This window comes from Mesoplodon bidens, assembly GCF_964165515.1.
Source record: "Mesoplodon bidens genome assembly, chromosome: 14".
Lineage (NCBI taxonomy): Eukaryota > Metazoa > Chordata > Mammalia > Artiodactyla > Ziphiidae > Mesoplodon > Mesoplodon bidens.
This window is the reverse complement of record NC_138170.1, coordinates 66,364,135-66,381,910: the sequence shown is the minus strand read 5'-3', so window position 1 is coordinate 66,381,910 and position 17,776 is coordinate 66,364,135. Positions and strand designations below refer to the sequence as shown.

At 39.6% G+C, this 17,776-nt stretch overlaps 1 protein-coding gene across 1 annotated transcript in view; it reads left to right on the top strand.

Annotated features, from left to right (window-relative positions):
• The window catches only part of WDR43 (WD repeat domain 43), a 50,404-nt gene extending 42,099 nt beyond the window's left edge, over positions 1-8,305 (top strand). Inside the window, exons 13-18 of the mRNA XM_081253803.1 lie at positions 585-616; positions 1,630-1,693; positions 3,746-3,859; positions 4,362-4,431; positions 6,556-6,605; positions 6,707-8,305. Of these exons, the coding sequence (XP_081109929.1) occupies positions 585-616; positions 1,630-1,693; positions 3,746-3,859; positions 4,362-4,431; positions 6,556-6,605; positions 6,707-6,889 (513 nt within the window). The 3' untranslated portion in view covers positions 6,890-8,305. The remainder of the gene's footprint in view (positions 1-584; positions 617-1,629; positions 1,694-3,745; positions 3,860-4,361; positions 4,432-6,555; positions 6,606-6,706) is intronic.
• The last annotated feature ends 9,471 nt before the right edge of the window (positions 8,306-17,776 follow it).

Below are 17,776 nucleotides of genomic sequence, written 5' to 3'. Positions count from 1 at the left end.
GCTTCTCATGTTAAGGTCCTAATGCTATGACTCAAAGACAAAATCCAGTATTCAGAGAAATGGACTTGCAGTATGTAAGCAACCAGGGTATTTAGAGTCGATGATAGATGATCACTAGATCTACTCAGACAAAATTGGCCTAACCTAGATTTTTCTCTATGTATTTAAAAAATTGAGATATAATTTACATACCTTTAAGGTGTACAGTTCAGTGTTTTATAATATATTACAGATTGTGCAATTGCCACATCAAAAAGAAATCCTGTACCCATTAATCACTCCCCCTTTGTCCTTACCCCCCAGTTTCTGGCAACCACTAATCTCTTTTCTGTCTTTGTGTCTGTTCTGGACATTCATTCATATAAATCCTAGCCTAGATTTTTATCAGATAATTATTTTTATTTTGGGAATGTACTCCTAGATTATGTTAAATTGGTTGAACATTTAGGAGTTAGGAAATTTAAGAATAATGATTTCCTAATACAGTCATTCTTTTCCTTTGTTCTTATGGATGTGTTATCATGGGAATTCATGGAGATTGGCTGCCTCTGAAGTACTGTTGCTAATACTGTTTTTCTCCTCAGCTTACAAAGAGATTACAAGGACATCCTAATAGGTAAGATGTTTAGGCGACTTAAATTGCTTTGATTTTATAAATATTTTAAATGTGATTGTTTAAAAACTGCAGTGTCTGGCAGCATGAGATTACATAGTAGGTAGCCTCCAATTCTAACTAGTAAAACTCAAAGTGTCAGATATTGCTCTCTGCACTTGTTTTAAATTGAATGATTCTTATTTCTCAGATTGTATTATAGTTTTTCCCTTCCTTCAGAAAATTTGAGGTTTTTCAGCTTTATTATATCAGGTCATTTAATGGATTGGTCTTATTTAATAATTTAGGCCTAATCACGATGTGTAAAACTGGTCATTTGTAGAACTTGCTCAGCCTCTGGTAGTTGCTTAAGATACTACAAGGAAAGATTTTATATAACTAAATTTTGTGGGTCTTTTTTGCTAATTTGATGATTAAATATTTATATAGGGTGTTGATATCTCAAAGATCTCAGTTTGTACTATAGTATTATCAGAGTCTATAATACAGTTTTTCTTTTCTAAATATTTTTTCGTGATAGGCTCCATTAGCCTTTGGAGCTCACAGAGGAAATCTAAAGATTTCATTAATCAGGCCCGGCTTACATTTTTGGTCTATATTTGTCTTTTAATGTTGGTGTGGAAATCTTTTGCTGTTTGTACCTGATGATGAGCAGATGATGGGCTCAGATATGAGTATACAATGCAAAGTCAGCTGAGCTAAAACGCAAAGTCAGCTGAGCCCAGTTTACTGCCTTGGTATCAGCTAATTACAAAGTAAAGCATAGGTTTCATATCTGGAATTGAATTATTTTAGAGGAAGGGATTTTTGTCCTGTTATCTACTCCATCCTACTACCCCCTCCCTTCCTCAAAAGATGAGTATATTACACAGACCTCAAATAGACCCAGTGAAAGAATGAACGACTGTCATATTCACAGTGGTTTATTTATTAGAGTCATTTTCTAGATCTTTATAACTCTGTTGTATTTAATTTTGAATTTGTGAATATTAGTTGATTTGTTTTTTTTTTTCCAGTGCTGTTATAATGGTTCAGTGGCTAAAATGTGTGTTAACGATCCATGCATCCTACTTATCCACAGTAAGTCTTTTCAGCTGTAGTTGCTGAACAGTTTGGCTTTGGTAAGGATTATCAACTGATGGCTTAAAACCATTTTCTCTCCATCTACCCTTTAAGCATCAGCTGCTGCTTTTAAAGAATTTGTTTTTTCCCCAGGTGCAATGTCATGTTGTCATCATTGTTACCTTTTATAAACTGGCCCTTTTTTGGCCCAGATTTTTAAAGTAATTATATATTCTGTAGAGAAGCTTGAAAAATACAGAAGGGAGAAAAGTTACATACTAGCCTTCAGGTGTTTTTCTATCTACATAACCTGTTTAGCAAAATTACCTTTACATTGTATGTATCTCTCCCGTCCTCTTCTAAAAGCTTAGTAGCTTTTTGAAGTTTATATCTATGCTAACATGTCTGTATCACCTTGTGATAAAAATGAAGTGAGTATCTTAATACCTGACGTTTTGCTGGGGCTACTGTCAGCCCCTGATTACCTATACAGAGGGAAGGGAGGGAGCATAGAATCATAAAGCAACACCAAAAAAACACCAGTTTTATATGTCACAATATGAGCTGGGTTATTGCACATCATCAATTTAATTACAGTTTAAGCTAGAAATAAAATTATGCAGTTGACTCGTTCTTTTATTTGGTTATCTAGGACCTTACAATAGGTTTTCTTGAAAGATTTTAGTGGATAGTTGAACATTTTTAATTACTCCTTAAACTATAGCTGTTCCCTTCTTAACAGTTTCATCCAGTTCTTGCCTGATCACTGTCCCTGTTCTGTGTCTCAGGGTCCTTTTCCTTCAGTAGTTTGAGATAGGAAAAACCATTGGTTAACCTGTTTTGAGTTCGGCAGTTCGTTCTTTGTATGTCTGTGGAGATCTCTGTCAGGATGTTAAAATGCGGGGAAGAGATAGGAAACAGGAAGAATGCATATTGGGTTTCCCTGCTTACAGAAATCTTGGGAGTTGGATTGGGGGCAGTGTCTGAGTGGCGTGGTGATGGGCATGGAAAGATTACCACAAGCATAGGACGACGCTCATTTTGTGACCTCAGTGAATTGCTTAGAAGCAAAAAGAGCCCTAGGAGGACTTGTAGTGAAATCCCTTCTGGAACCAACCCCTAAGTTATAACTACTGGAGCAGTAGTCGTATAACATTCTAGGTCAGGGCAAAATAGACCATGGAAGTATGGTACAGGGTGGACTCCAGCCTAAAACAGTTTTCTCTCCTCAGGAAACAGTGCTTTCCCCCCACCTTTCCTTCATTTCTTCCTTCCTTATCAGATATCTTTAAGTACCTTCTCTAAGTCAAGGACTGTGCTAGGCATGGGGGCTTTAGTAATGTACAGACACTCTCATTTTTACTGTTTAAAGTTTAACATTTGAATGAAACACTCTTATTTACTCTCGTGTCAGAGATAGGAGGGCAAGTAAAGGCTAACTAAAGGGCAAAGAGTGGGGTCCCTTTTTCTGAAGCTCTGGAGGGACAAAGAAAATAATTTCCTGCTTTAATTTCTGAAGTATAACTCAGAGGGTTAATTAACAGGAAGTATGTTTGAAATACCATAAGGTCAGCTTTGTATTCTGTCACTTTGTCCTGCTGGTCTCTGGAAGCTGTGAAAAGCTTCCTCTAGCTGCTGGGACCTAATGGAGGTAGATAGTGTGATATCATCAGAGAGGAAGTTTCAGAGTGAAGCCCCTTTTCCCCCAGAGGTATGTGCTTGGGGTTACTCTTTAGTTAGTGTCTCCTTTATATTGATGTTCTCTGAAATAATATGATCAACACAAAGAAGTCCCACCCTGCAGTTTGTCTCTCCTTGCAGTTTCTCCTTCTGACCTTGCATGATTATTTTTTTTTAATGTATTATTTTTTTGCTGTTAGGACAGTAAAGGCCTCTGAAAATTTGAGATGTTGCTAGGCTGTGTAACAAGCAGCCACTGCCACTGGAAGTGCAAGCATTTGCTGGGGGCTGAATACTCAGGCATATCTGAGCATGATTTATATATTTGTTATCCATGTTTTATTATAATAGTATCAAAGTATCAGTTTTTTTGTTGCTGTTGTTCCTTAGTTGCCTGACCTAGTACCCCAGCTGGGGACACTGTACCAGTTAATGGAAAGCAGAGTAAAAACTTTTCAGAAACTCTCCCACCTTCACGGAAAGCTCATCCTTCTAATCACACAGGTGAGTAAATCAGATTGTTTTGTGCTAAACTTTTGAATGTGATAAGAATGGAGAGAGGAATAAGGGTTGTTTACCTGAATGTTGAAAGCACCCTGTTTCAGCAGAAAATTGGTGAATCAGGACCTAGGCTTTGACTAGGAAATGTTATGTATTTGACAGTAAGTAAACTTAGTTCTGCCAGTGGCAGCTTTAACTCGGAGGTTCTCACCGTCATATTTCAGGTGTTAATACAGTTAGAGTGGTTGTGGTGCTATGAACGAGTCACGGTATTTCTACAGCTTTTTGTCGCAGAAAGAAATTGGATTACCTTAGAAGCATTTTCAGCTTTTACGGAGTAATTCTTTCTTGTATTGGACGAATATGCCTTTTGCCCTGTATTTGATCTACATCGTATTAAGGTCATCCATTATAGTGGTTGAGGATGAGTTTACTGTTGGGGAAGGTTGTGATACTTGAGATAAACTTACACTCTACTTCACAATAGCACTTGATTATCTTTCAGGTTACAGCATCAGAAAAAACGAAGGGACCGACTTGTCCTGCACAGAAGGCAAAGTTGGTGTATGAAGAAGGTAAAGCCTGGGGCATAGGCTAAACATTTAGTTTTTCACATTGACTCAGTTCTGTGACTTTGTAAAAACGTCAGTGTGAGAAGATCATGCTTTGACACACACCTTCCCTAATAAAACGGGCAAGCTTGTGGCAAAACTGGCAAAAATGTGATCAAATAAAAAAAAGTGAAGGCACAAATATAATACAGAAACAAAAAAGGGCATTAGGTATGGAAGAGATTTGAAGAACACTATGAACAAACTATGCCAATACAAAAAACCTAGATTGGTGTAAGGTAATTTCTTGGGAAACTTTAATGACCAAAATTGACTTAAAAATAAAAAGAAATAGAAACCTAGAACAAGCTAATAGCTTTAAGTTGATTTAATCTAAACCTTTCCCCGTAGGGTACCAGACACAGGTTTTGTAAGTGACTTTTATCAATCTTTAGGGAACAAGTCATTTTTGTCACGTACAATTTAGACATTTTATGAGTCAAAACCGGACAAGTATAGTCAAGAAAATAACATCTCAGGCCATCCTCAAATATCCTAAGTAGCAGATTGATTACAGAAGTGCTTAAGTAAAATAATATGTCATTACCAAGTAGAATTTATTTAAAGATCGTAAGATGATTTAGCATCAAGAAGTCTGTTAATGTAGTTATTACCATGTTAACAGGTTATCATGAACACTGTCTTTTATTTTAATAGATATAGAAAAATAATTCAATGAAATTCCATCTTTGTACATCTCATTATTTGGTAATCTAGTCACACCATTGAAATATTCAGATAGCAAGTTTACTGTATACCAAGATCTAGCAAAAAGGAATCGGTAGCATTATTATGTCCCAATAATGTATTGTATGTCCATAAAGTCCCGGTTAGAAATGTCTTAGGAAAAAAGATCTCATTCACAGCAGCAACCCAAACTATGAAGTACCTAGAAATACCTCTAAAAAATGAAACAAAACCTTTATAGAGAAAGCTATAAAATATAACTGAAGAACATAAAAGCATTCCTGAATTAATTATACTTTTTGTGATTGTTTTCCCCCTGGTTTTATTGAGATATAATTGACATATAACATTGTGCTCGTTTTAGGGGGGTACAACATAATGATCCTATGTGTATATATTGTGAAATGATCATCACAATGTTTAGTTAACATCCATCACCACATGGTTATAAATCTTTTGTTCCTGTGATGAGAGCTTTTAAGATTGACTCTCTTAGCAGCTCTCAAATAAACGTTACAGTATTGGTAACTGTGGTCACCATGGTGTGCATTATCTACCCAGGGCTGACTTACCTTATAATTGGAAGTTTGTGTCTTTTGACCTTCACCCATTTCCTCCACCCCTATCTGACACCTCTGGCAACCACCAGTCTGTTCCCTGTATTCTATATGTGAGTGAGATCATACAGTATTAACCTTTTTCTATCTGACTTATTTCACTTAGCACAAGGCCATCAAGGTCCATCCATGTTGTTGCAAAGGACAGGAGTTCCTATTATTGCATGGCTGAATAATAATCCATTTTGTGTGTGTGTGTGTGTGTGTATCACATTTTCTTTATCCATTCTTCCATCAGTGGACATTTGGGTGGTTTCCCTGTCCTGACTATTGTAAATAATGCTGCCGCGAACATGGGAGTGCAGTTATATCTGAGATCCTGATTTCGTTTCCTTTGGTATATATTTAGAAGTGGACTTGGTGGATCATATGGCAGTTCTATTTTTAATTTCTTGGGGAGTCTTCATACTGTTTTCCATGGTGGCTGAACCAGTTTACATTCCCATCAGCAGTGCACAGGGGTTCCTTTTCTCCACATCCTCAGCTTAGTTTTTTTTTTTTAATTATTTTTTTAATTGAAGTATAGTTAATGTACAGTGACTTAGTGTTTTAGATGGGATTTTGTTAGGGTTTTGATACTTTGTCCTGCTCAATGAGATCTTGATGGAGAAGTATAATACATGTACTTTTATGCAGATAAGAATATAAACAATGTTCCTTCTTAGATGGATGATAGCTGAATATATTTCTAAAAATAAATTCAGGAATCTGATTCTGTTTAGCTTTCTGAGCTATGTCCTCTGCTTTGATCACAAAATTAAAGCTTGTTTCCCCCTCCTTACAGAATCTTCTGAAGAGGAGTCTGATGATGAAATAGCAGAGAAGGATTCTGATGTGAGTAATTTGTTTCCTGGTACATAAATCTGCCTTATATCTTTGTACCCTGTAAGAACGAGGCCTTCATTCATGCTTTCCTTGCTTAATATTTCTACCAGGATAATTGGGATGAAGATGAGGAAGAGAAAGGAGGTGAAAAAGATGAGGATGTTGATGAAGAGGAAGAAGAGGATGCTGAAGAAAAAGATGAAGAAAATGGTGAGGACAGAGATGTGGCGAGTGAAAAGGAATTAAATGGAGATTCTGATTTAGATCCTGAAAATGAAAGTGAAGAAGAATGAACAGAGAAGAACAAGTCAAATGAACTATGTAAACTGGCTCACCTTACCCACTGCTGCCGAGTTCTCCTATGGAGGGTTGTCTCTGTGACAGATGCCAAGGACCGCTGCACATTTCCAAATTCCTGATGGTGGCTCCCATGCCACTTTGCTGTCTTGAGCACCCCAGACTTAACTGTGTAAATAAGAGTTTCATTCAAATGTTAATAAACTTTACACAGCAAATAGATACATTTTCTGCAGTGTACTGACATGAGTGTCCAATATATGGTATATTTTTATAATGTAATATCCCGATATGATTGATTATGCCAAGAATTGATGTAAGTGAAGATAAAGACATTTCCCATGTAAGGGTTCAAGAACTGGACTTTTGTGAAGGAGTCAGCTCTTATCTCAGGTTGGTATCTTTCATCACATCCTGGTATGAAGCAGCACTAGTGAAAAAATTTTAATTTGGTACATTTTCATAAAATATGAAGGGATAAACTAAAAACTGGAGTAAAAATGATTGTGACTAAAAAAAATAAAATCACCAGTATCCCTAGCTTCTCTATTGACTGTGGTAATCTGATTTGAGTCAGATTGAATATTTGGAGTGCTTCCCCAAAAACAACCACTTATTTTTTAAGCTGTCATGTGAAGTATTTTTTTAAAACACAGAAAAATTATGATAATTAAAAAACTAAAGAATTAGCCATATTAAGGATTTTTCTTGACTGCAAGTTGCCTGTAAAGAATCATCAGTGTATAGATTTAGAAGTGCTCATTACCTGCAACTTTTTAAAAGATTCAGTTACAGCTGCTTTTGAAGAGGTTTTCATTTTTATTTAAATTACTAATGGATCAAAGAACAGTTGTTTATTTTTCCTCTTTGGTTTTAGATATTAATGATAACCTTGGAATTTTTTTCCAAAGAAAATATTTTTATAATTCCGTAATTTAATGTGTTCCTTTTCATTACCCACTCTTGGCAGTGTTAGGGTATGTTTACCTTAAAATAAATCTGACTCAAGATTTTTTATGTATGTATAAAGAAGTATTTTGGTGTGCTACAAAAGCCTTTTCAAATTATCAGTAATTTTTTGTTTTGTTTTTAAAGAATGAGCCAGTATTTGCTTAGTGCTCTCTAGGGAACATGCAGATGGAAGCTCAACTGTAAGAAAGGGCTGGGGAGATGGGTTTATTTTTCCCACCTGTGAATATGTAAAACATAAAACCATTATCTCCGAGGGACTTACGATATCGGTGGCAGACAGATTTCTGTGCTCAACTAATAGAGCTGGAGCCATATAGAGCATCTTGGGAAAGTTAGGGTCAGCTACTGGTGTAATGTATAGTTATATTTGTCTATAAATGGAGCTGTTTATGGCAATTTAATACCATTCTCTTTGTAAAGTGAATAAATATTCATCTTTACCCAGTGCTTGTCTTGTGGTATATGTAGGGGAACACAGCCACAGGTTTGTGCTTGTGGTGTGAAGGTTTTAAAAAAATCATCTTACTCCACTAGCATTAATGGGTAAATGTTTTCAAGGCCTTTTGGATAATCTAGCATTTGTAACAAAGTGAAGGAACCAAGAACTTTGTTAGGAGCTAGTGGTTGTTTCTTGACCCGCCTGGCAGGGCCGCGCTCCCACCACCTGAGGTTGCGGTGGCAGTCACAAGGGTGCATGTGCCCATGGCTCAGGCCGTGTCCTGTGGCCTGGGTCAGAATTACCCTGCACCTGGCTCTACCTAGAGAACGGTAGTATTTGCTTACTGTTTCTTGTTTTAGACAAATCCAGAGTTAAATTACAAACTTGTTACAAAGACTTTTCTAGTTTCAGGGTATTCAACTCCTAATCCAGACAACAAAGTTTTGAGTATGTGGTGGTGTCTTTTTTTGAGGTTAATTTTTCTTCCTAGTTTTTTTATTTTTAATAATTAACCCTCTGTTCATGATCAAATCAAGGATCACATATTATATTTGGTTGTCATTGCTTTGTTAATCCAGAATATTCCCCATTCCCCCTTGTATGTGTGTTTCATGATTTTGATATTTAAGTAAGCCAACATAAATTAAGCTGTGTTACAGAATGTCCTACAGTCCAGGTTTGTTGGATTGCTTCCTTATGATTAGATTCTCATTTTAATGTTTTTGGCAAGAATACTAAATAGGTGGTGATATTTGAGGTTAATTTGTAAAAGTAAATTCTTTTTGGGCATAGATGAGTATATTAGTATGTTTTGATGTAAGTAGATATTGAGGCTTCAGGTTTGGGATTTTTGAAGTCTTAGTGCAGAGGTATGTTTGAGGGTCAGAAATGGGATCTAGGGACTTCCCTGGTGGTACAGTGGTAAAGAATCCACCTTCCAATGCAGAGGACCCAAGTTTGATCCCGTGTCCGGGAACTAGGTTCCCATAAGCTGTGGGGCCACTGAGCCAATGTGTCACAACTACTGAGCTTGTGCTCCTCAACGAGAGAGCCTGCATGCTTCAAACTACAGAGCCCACGCACCCTGGAGCCTGTGCGCCACAACTAGAAAAGAGAAAACCTGCACACAGCAATGAAGAGCCTGCATGACGCAACGAAAGATCCTGCATGCTGCAACCAAGACCCCATGCAGCCAAAATAAATAAATAAAAAGAAAGAATAGAAATGAAAAAAAAGGGATCTAGGTAGTGAGATAATTTGGGTACATTGATGTTATATATGTAAGGCTGTTAAAATTTTTGTGGAGGTAAATTCTCAATGTCCATTGATGTAACATTTATTGATTGCCTACTCTCTCAGGGATTAGTCAGTTGCTTGGTACATATACATCACTGAGTAACAGTGAATGACAGTGAATAACTGATTAATAAGGAGCTGACATTCTATCAGAAGTAGGTAATAAGCTGTACAAGGTATATGGAGTAAATGAATTCTGTATAGTATGTTAGAAGATGGTGACTTCCGGGGGTAAAAGAGTAAGGGTGTTGGGATTAGGGAGTGCAGTTGCAGAATTAAATATGTGATCAGGGTAGGGCTTATTGAGAAGATGAGATTTGAGCATAGACTAGGTGGAGGTGAAGAAGTTAGCTAAGTGGGTATCTGTGGAAGAGTGTTCTAGGCAGAGGAAATGGCATGAGCAGAGGCCAGCACATGTGTGATGTGTTGAAACCATGAGAGGAGACCAGTGTGACTGGAACGGAGTGAGAGGTAATGGGGACTTAGGCCCGGGTGGTAGTAATGGACTCGGTGATAGTTGGTTAGTTTCGGGGATTGTTTCTAGTTTAGAGCAAGCTGGGTTTCCGAGAGGTGTGAGGAAAAGGGGGGAGTCGGGTATGACTTGCTGGAGCACCAGGATGAAGCTGTGGGTGGAGCAGCTTTGGGGAGGGAGATCAGGAATTGGATTGTGGACATACTAAGTTACAGATATCTGTTAGGAATGCAAGTCCATACCCAGTTGATTGGAGGGGTGAGTTTGGATGGAGGGTCAGTAAAGCCACAAGACTGGGTGAGCTTCTCCAGGGAGTGACTGTGCATAGGAAGAGCACCCAGCGTCGGAGGAGAGGAGAAACCCCAACGGACACGAAGGGGGAAGGTGAGGTAGGGGAAATGGAGGTTTACTTACTCTACCATCTTCTTTTTTTTTTTCTTTTTTTGCGTTACACGGGCTTCTCACTGTTGTGGCCTCTCCCATCACGGAGCACAGGCTCCGGACGCACAGGCTCAGCGGCCATGGCTCACGGGCCCAGCCGCTCCGCGGCATGTGGGATCTTCCCGGACCGGGGCACGAGCCTGTGTCCCCCGCACCGGCAGGCGGACTCCCAACCACTGCGCCACCAGGGAAGCCCTACCATTTTCTTTTAATTCTCGACATCCTTCAGCTGTAGTTTCTTTCAGCTGTAATTGGTATTACTGGTGGATCCTTCCAGGCAGCAGTGGCTTTTGTGATGCCCTTCATGTGACTGCTTGTTGGTCCTTTCTTGGAAGGCTACTCAGGCATAAAATTTGTTCTCTTAATGCAGTAGTGTTGTGGTGCCTTTGTGGCACCTAGGCACTGTCCCTCATCATGTGTCCAAGCTGTACACTGGATCACAAAGCCGGCGCAGCGAGAGACCACAGCGGTGTAAACGGACGAGCAGGCAACATTCGAACAGGAACACCGTAAGGAAGAAAGCAGAGGGTAGGTGGCGCTCTCTCTTTTGTACAGTGCTGGCTGACTTGGTGTGAGAAAATGGAATTGTACTTGTCAGCACTATAATGGATATTCATATACGTGTGGGTAATTTTATGAAAATAGTTCTGAGAACAGGGTGTTTATAAATCGCACTTTAGCAGGTGACGGGTGTCAAATGGAAAATCCAAAAGTTGAAAGTTACCACTTAAAAATTACCTGGCATATTCTTTCCAGGTAATAGTGGCTTAAAGACCAAGGAAATATTATTCTTTTTGGACGCTAAAGTTTAAAAAGTATTTCCTAATGGAAATAAGTATGTAGGAAAACATGTTGTTACAGCCTTGGCTTTGTCCTTGTACTTTATTTTGTTCTAGTTTGAAAGAGGGGAAGGGATGTGGTTGTCTGGCAGTGTAGTCGCTGAAATCCGAGACAACTTGGCTGCCTCAGCTGACCCTGTGCGGGCATGAGGGTCCAGAACTGGGCCACTACTTCCACAGGTTCAGAAACGTAATTTTGTCCTTGTCCCTAGACTTGATGTATCAATAGTTTCATACAGTCAGAACATCAGCCAGGCTTCCAAGAGAAATTGGTATTTAAATGGTGCATTTATTAATAGAAATACACTACACCTCTCCAGTGGAGCAGTGTTCATGTTGGGTGGTGACATGTCTCCTTTTGCACAGGAAAGTCACACAGTAAAAACCAGTTTTATAACTGGAAGATTATCTTTGCACCAGAGTGTGGAATTGGAATAGAGACATGAATTGGATGGTTAGTGGACAGTGTGTAGTCGGTACTAAAGGGGTTGGAATTCTTGGCTTCCTTGCGTGTTGCTCTGACCCTTCTCCTTTTATTTTATTTTTATTTATTTATATTTATTCATTTTTTGTGGCACATGGAATCTTTTAGTTGCGGCACGCATGTGGGATCTAGTTCCCCGACCAGGGATAGAACCCGGGCCCCCTGCATTGGGAGCGCGGAGTCTTACCCACTGGACCACCAAGGAAGTCCCCTGACCCTTCTTTTAACAGGACCGTTACTGTGGGTGGAATGTCGGTGTTTGGGTCTCCTCAGGCACCCACTTAGGACTGCCAGTTAGGGTGCATTCTAATGATTCAGGGACCATGAGTACCACCAAATATGGTTACACCTAAGAAACAAACTTGCTATTTTCTGCCAAACTTTGACTTCGTTAATTATCCCCAACCTGGCAAAATCTGCACTCCCCAACCCCCAATTTTTTTTTATTATTATGGTAAAATATACATATCATTTTAACCATTTTTAAGTGCATAGGTCTTTGGCACTAAGTACATTTCCATGGTTGTTCAACTGGCAAAATCTCTTAATTGGTGATTTTGGTGGAAGGATCAGGTTCAGGAAATGAAAGAGCGAATATGAATACAATCAGTCTGTTGTGGAGACACCAAAGTTAGGGCCGAAAGCTCCAATTCTGGGTCCAAACTAAAACATGGCAGGGATAAATCTGCTTAATTTCTTTCTTTGGTGTGTGACAGGAGAGTAACGACAATGCTGTTTGTGGCAAGGATGCTGTGAGAACCGAATGGAGCAGTGTCTGTGGGACACTGAACACGAAAGCTCAGTTCGTGTTAGGCATTTTCCAGTATGGGAGAGGGGGAGGGGCGCAAGTTCTAAGGGAAATTCCTTTCTTTTTTTTTTTTTTTTTTTTTTTTTTGCGGTACGCGGGCCTCTCACTGTTGCGGCCTCTCCCGTTGTGGAGCACAGGCTCCGGATACGCAGGCTCAGCGGCCATGGCTCACGGGCCCAGCCGCTCCGCGGCACGTGGGATCTTCCCGGACCGGGGCACGAACCCGTGTCCCCTGCATCGGCAGGCGGACTCTCAACCACTGCGCCACCAGGGAAGCCCGGGAAATTCCTTTCTGTCTCTGACATTTTTTAGAAATTCAGACAGAGCCTTATGGGTAAGCACAGTCCCCCTTTTCCACAGGTGAAAAAGTGAACTGAAGTCTTTTTTCTGTAACGCATTTTAAAAATCTGTTGTTTTACAAGCAATGACATTCATTGAGTATATTTTGGAACATATCAAAAAGCATAAAGGAGGAGAATAAAACGTTAAGAGAGGTTAACCATTTGTAACGTTATGGTGTATCTCCTTTTAATATTTTTCTCTTTGCATGAGTGCATACACATTTTTCTTATGAAATTGGAATCATATATTAATATATTAATATTATTCTTTGTCACATAAAATATTGTTAAATATCCCTTGAAATAAGGATGCTTGTGGTTCTTAGTATTCTACCTTATTGAACTTACTCTCCTATTATAATTTGTTATAAGGAGTGCTACGGTGAAATTCTTACCTTTTGTATTTTTCTTTAAATGTATCCTTATGAGATATTCCCATGAGTAGTGTTACTTAATTAAATACATGAATATTCTCTTCAGACTAAAGAAATTTGCCAAAACCCTTTTCCAGAAAGGTTGTGTTGATTTTCAACCCTACAAAATAGTGCTTTTCCACCTCATCGTGAACCTCAGGTCACCTGCATTTTTTGTTGCCACTTGTATTTCTTAAGAGTATTGTGGGTTCAGGTTCTTGTCCATGCTTAAAGGGATTGTCTTATTTACCTGTAAGGGCTTTTTATATATTAAAGATACTCACCTCTTGCCAAAGAGATGGCACAAATATTTTTTCCCAATTTGCCTTTTATCATACTATTTTCCTTTATAGTTTTCTTATTTTTAAGCTTAAAAAATTTCCCCCTAGGAAGACAATTCTTGTATAATATTTTGTTCTAGTCATTTTATGTTGTTATTTTTCTTATATTTACCTCTATAGTAACTGGTTGTGATGTATCAGTGCATTGTGAAATAAAGTAGGTTGCAACCACCATTTTTCAAAGTAGAAAAGGTAATTATAGAAAAGATTGGTGCATTGCATGTAGTTAAGGGTAACTGTTTTAGAGGTTGCAATGTAACATGTGTTTCTGTGGGTAAGACATTTGAAAGCTGCTGCTCTCATCCATATGGAATTATTTTTGGTATAGCTGTGAGATGAGGCTCTAATCTAGAATTCCCCTGCACACACCAGTTTTTTCCACACTGTTGAATACTGTTTACTGTGGACTGAATTTGTGTCTCCCTAAAATTCGTATGTTGAAACCCTAATCCCCAATGTGATGTTATTGGAGATGGTGCTTTCGGGAAGTAATTAAGTCATGAGAGGGGAGCCTTCATGATGGGATTGGTGCCCTCATAAGTAGAGGACAAGAGAGCTTGCTTCCTTTCTGCCGTATGAGGATATGGTGAGAGGACTGCCATTCGCAAACAGGAAGCAGGTTCTCACCAGGTACCTTGGTCTTGGACTTCTCAGCCTTTAGAACTGAGAAATGAATGTTTGTTGTCTAAGCCACCCAGCCTATGGTAGTTTGTTATAGCAGCCTGAACAGACTAAGACCCTCTTTTCCTATCCCATAGACTTGTGCTTTCTTTGTCATATGGTAGGTCTGTTTCAGTGATGTCCATTCTATTCTATTGATCTCTCTTCTTGTGCTTTGTAAGTCATTTTGTTGTTGTTGGTAACTTTATACCTCTTGGAAATATTTTCCTAAATATTTTTTGCCTTTTCATTCTTCCATATTATTGAAATAGTAAAGATTCTTTGGTTGTAAGAAACAAAAACTTACTAGATGCAGCTTAAGCAAAACAAATGTAGTATTACAGTTTCAGAGAATCTGTGTACACAAGCGGAAACAGCTGGGGAAGAACTCTAGGGCCTTTGTGTGGTCCCTTAGTTGCTGCCCTCTGCTGCCCTCTATTGCCTCAAAGTTCTCTCTGTCTGCCTTACAGTCCAAGTCTAGGATGTTATAATCCAGCCACTTGCTGATTCTCAGGAGAGCTGGATATTCTCTGCCTCCCCAGATCCCCTCTCCACCTTTCTCTGTCTGCTCTTCGTCCTAGGTGGTTGAGTTTTACAAACCGCATCAGCCCAGCTCCCTTTCCTGGCTTCTGGGAGGCATCAGCCAAGTGGGTGGTACTGGCAAGTGATGGGAGGGTGGGAGGAGAGGAGGTCTGAGTATTTATTCCCCCGGGTGAGCCCTTTGCCCACCACCTCTGATCCCTTTCTCTCCCCACTTGCAATGGTTTATATGCAGAGGTAACCACTGTTATTTTAGATTCTGGATCTCTCCAAACCTTTCTCTATGCATTTGCATACCTACAGATGTGCTCTTAGGAAATAAGTAGTTTCTTTGTTCCCACATAAATGGTATCTGTATGTAGCATTCTGCAACTTGAATTTTGCTTTTTATTACTCAATATATCTTAGAGGGCTTTCCAAGTTAGTAATATAGAACTATTTCATTCTTTTAAACTGCATCAGGATCAGCTGGCAGGCTGGTGAAAGCACAGATTGCTAGGTCCCACCCTGGAGTTTTTAAGTCAGTGGGGTGGGGAGGGGCAGGGAATGTGCATTTCTAACAAATTCCCAGGTGACATTGATGCTGCTGTTCTGTGAACCTACTCCCTTTTGAGAACCCCTGCAGTGGTTTTAGGCTGTTGAGCCATGCCCTGATAGACACTGAGGTTGTTTCCAATTTCTCAGAAAAATAAAGAAGGTGGCAGTGACCTTGTCTGTACTTCTGGTGCACGTGTACCAGGATCTTCCTAGGGTGGGTATCGAGAAGGGGAATTCTAGGTCACAGGGTATGTGTACTTTAAATTTTAGTAATTACTGTCAAATTGCCTATCAGTGGGCTATAGCAGGTTACAGATGAACTTCTAAATAATTTTCTCCCAAGTTAAAAATAAATCTGATGGGAATTTTGACTGGGCTTGAGATAAACCAACAGATTAAGAGAATTGTTTTCATCATGGAATATTATAACATTAAAATTTGCTTTGCTCATTTGAAAAGTAAAAAATTTACTTTTCTCATTGGATAGGCGTATAATATGATTATTATTTTTTAAGAATTGGGAAATGGTGGCTCCTGCTTCGACCTCCTTAGGTTGGGATAATTACCTTGGGAGTAATGATCTAGTTGCTCCTTTAAGAGTCTGTGAGCATCCCAGCCTCGGCAAAGTACATAAGATTCTTATACATCATATTTACCGGGCTGTTACCTCATGAATGAATGGTTTTGTGTGTTAATTCAGCAGGATAGGGGAAGCACTGGGGTCTGTATCGGTGGGAATCTTTTCATGGGGAAGGAATTTTTTCCCCTCTCTTCTCCCACACCTGGATTCTCAGTGTTTTGCATACAGTTGATTGCATTTGACACACAGCATTGGGATGTCCCTGGGATTAGGGCTGTGACAAGTATAATGCAGGAATGGGGATGAGTAGGAGGATACAGTTAAGCAACTAATTAGAATACAAGGTAGAATGAAGTGTCATTTACTTTCGCAGGTGAAGTGCCGTGGAAGCCAGGAGAAAGGAGAGACTGATCTACTCGTAGCCAGGGATCAGAATTGAGGACTTGAGGACAGTGACCCAAGCCTTGAGCGAGGGCCTTCTAGGAAGCGAGAACGATTACAGTGAGTGCAAATAGATGTGTAACAGGCGTGTTCTAAAAACCTGTAACTCAAACACGTACAGGGGAGGTCCTTGATTCAGTGAAGTGGCAAGTTTTTCTCAGGTGTCCCCAGACGGCCCTTTCTCCCTCACTAGACATGCTGTGTCTGGAGCTCAGAGCACATGTGTGTTGCTTCTCGTTCTTACTCGAATTTGCTGAGTTTAGCGGGTACACTTAGCACCGGGGCACTGTCGTCACATTTTTCTCCCATCCTCACCAGATTGCCTTGTTTACTTTCTCAGGTTAGAAGGACGACGTCAATGTGAAAAACGACCATTAGATGCCAGCCTTGCTTTGTGCAAATTTTTTCTTATCGCGGACAAGGCATTTTGAGGAAAAGCTGCTAGTTGTGACCTCTTCCTGTGTAAATTCCCATGATGGGTGGGGGGTTTGTTTTCTGAACCCCACCCCTGGGCTTGGCCCAGAGAAACCTTGAGATGCTTCCAGCTCTCTTTCTTTTCTGGTGACCAGGTCCCAAAAGAGAACCTTGAATGTCTCTAGCCCAGCAACATGCATCATGAGAGGGACAGAAAATGAATCCCAGTTTAGAGGAGATCGGGTCTCTAGGCTGTGGGCTGGCACCTCCAGAGACACTGTTTTGGGCAGTACCCATGAAGCAGGCAACTGGTCTATCTCCATCCCTCCTGGACCCACCACACCCCACACTGGACTACAAGCACCAGTCTGACAAAATGCCTGGCCGACAGGGAAGCAGCAGCAGCAGCTCTTAGTCTCTTAAGAGTCCCTGAGTATAGGAAGCTAGAACCCACGTTTCCCTGCATTTCAAAAGTGAAGTAAATAACAATAAGGCCAGAATCAGAGAAAAATCATAGTACTGTTCACCAACTACATTAATTTTCCCAGTAGACTTTGTCCATGAAAACCATGGTTTTACATTATGTCAATGACAGTGTGGAGGCAGAATTTTTTTTTCACTTAACTTCTTTTCCCACCTTATGAAGATTTCCAGTATACAGAAGTTAAAAGTAGTATGATTATCTCTATGCACACCACTTAGGTTAAGCCGTTGTTAATATTTTGCTTCATCTACATTTGTGTGCATGTTTTTTCTTGCTGATCTTTTAGAAAGTAAATTGGAGATGTCATGACAACTTTACTCCTAAATACTTCAGTGTGAATTTTCTAAAAATTATGACCTCTAACACAATCACAATACCATA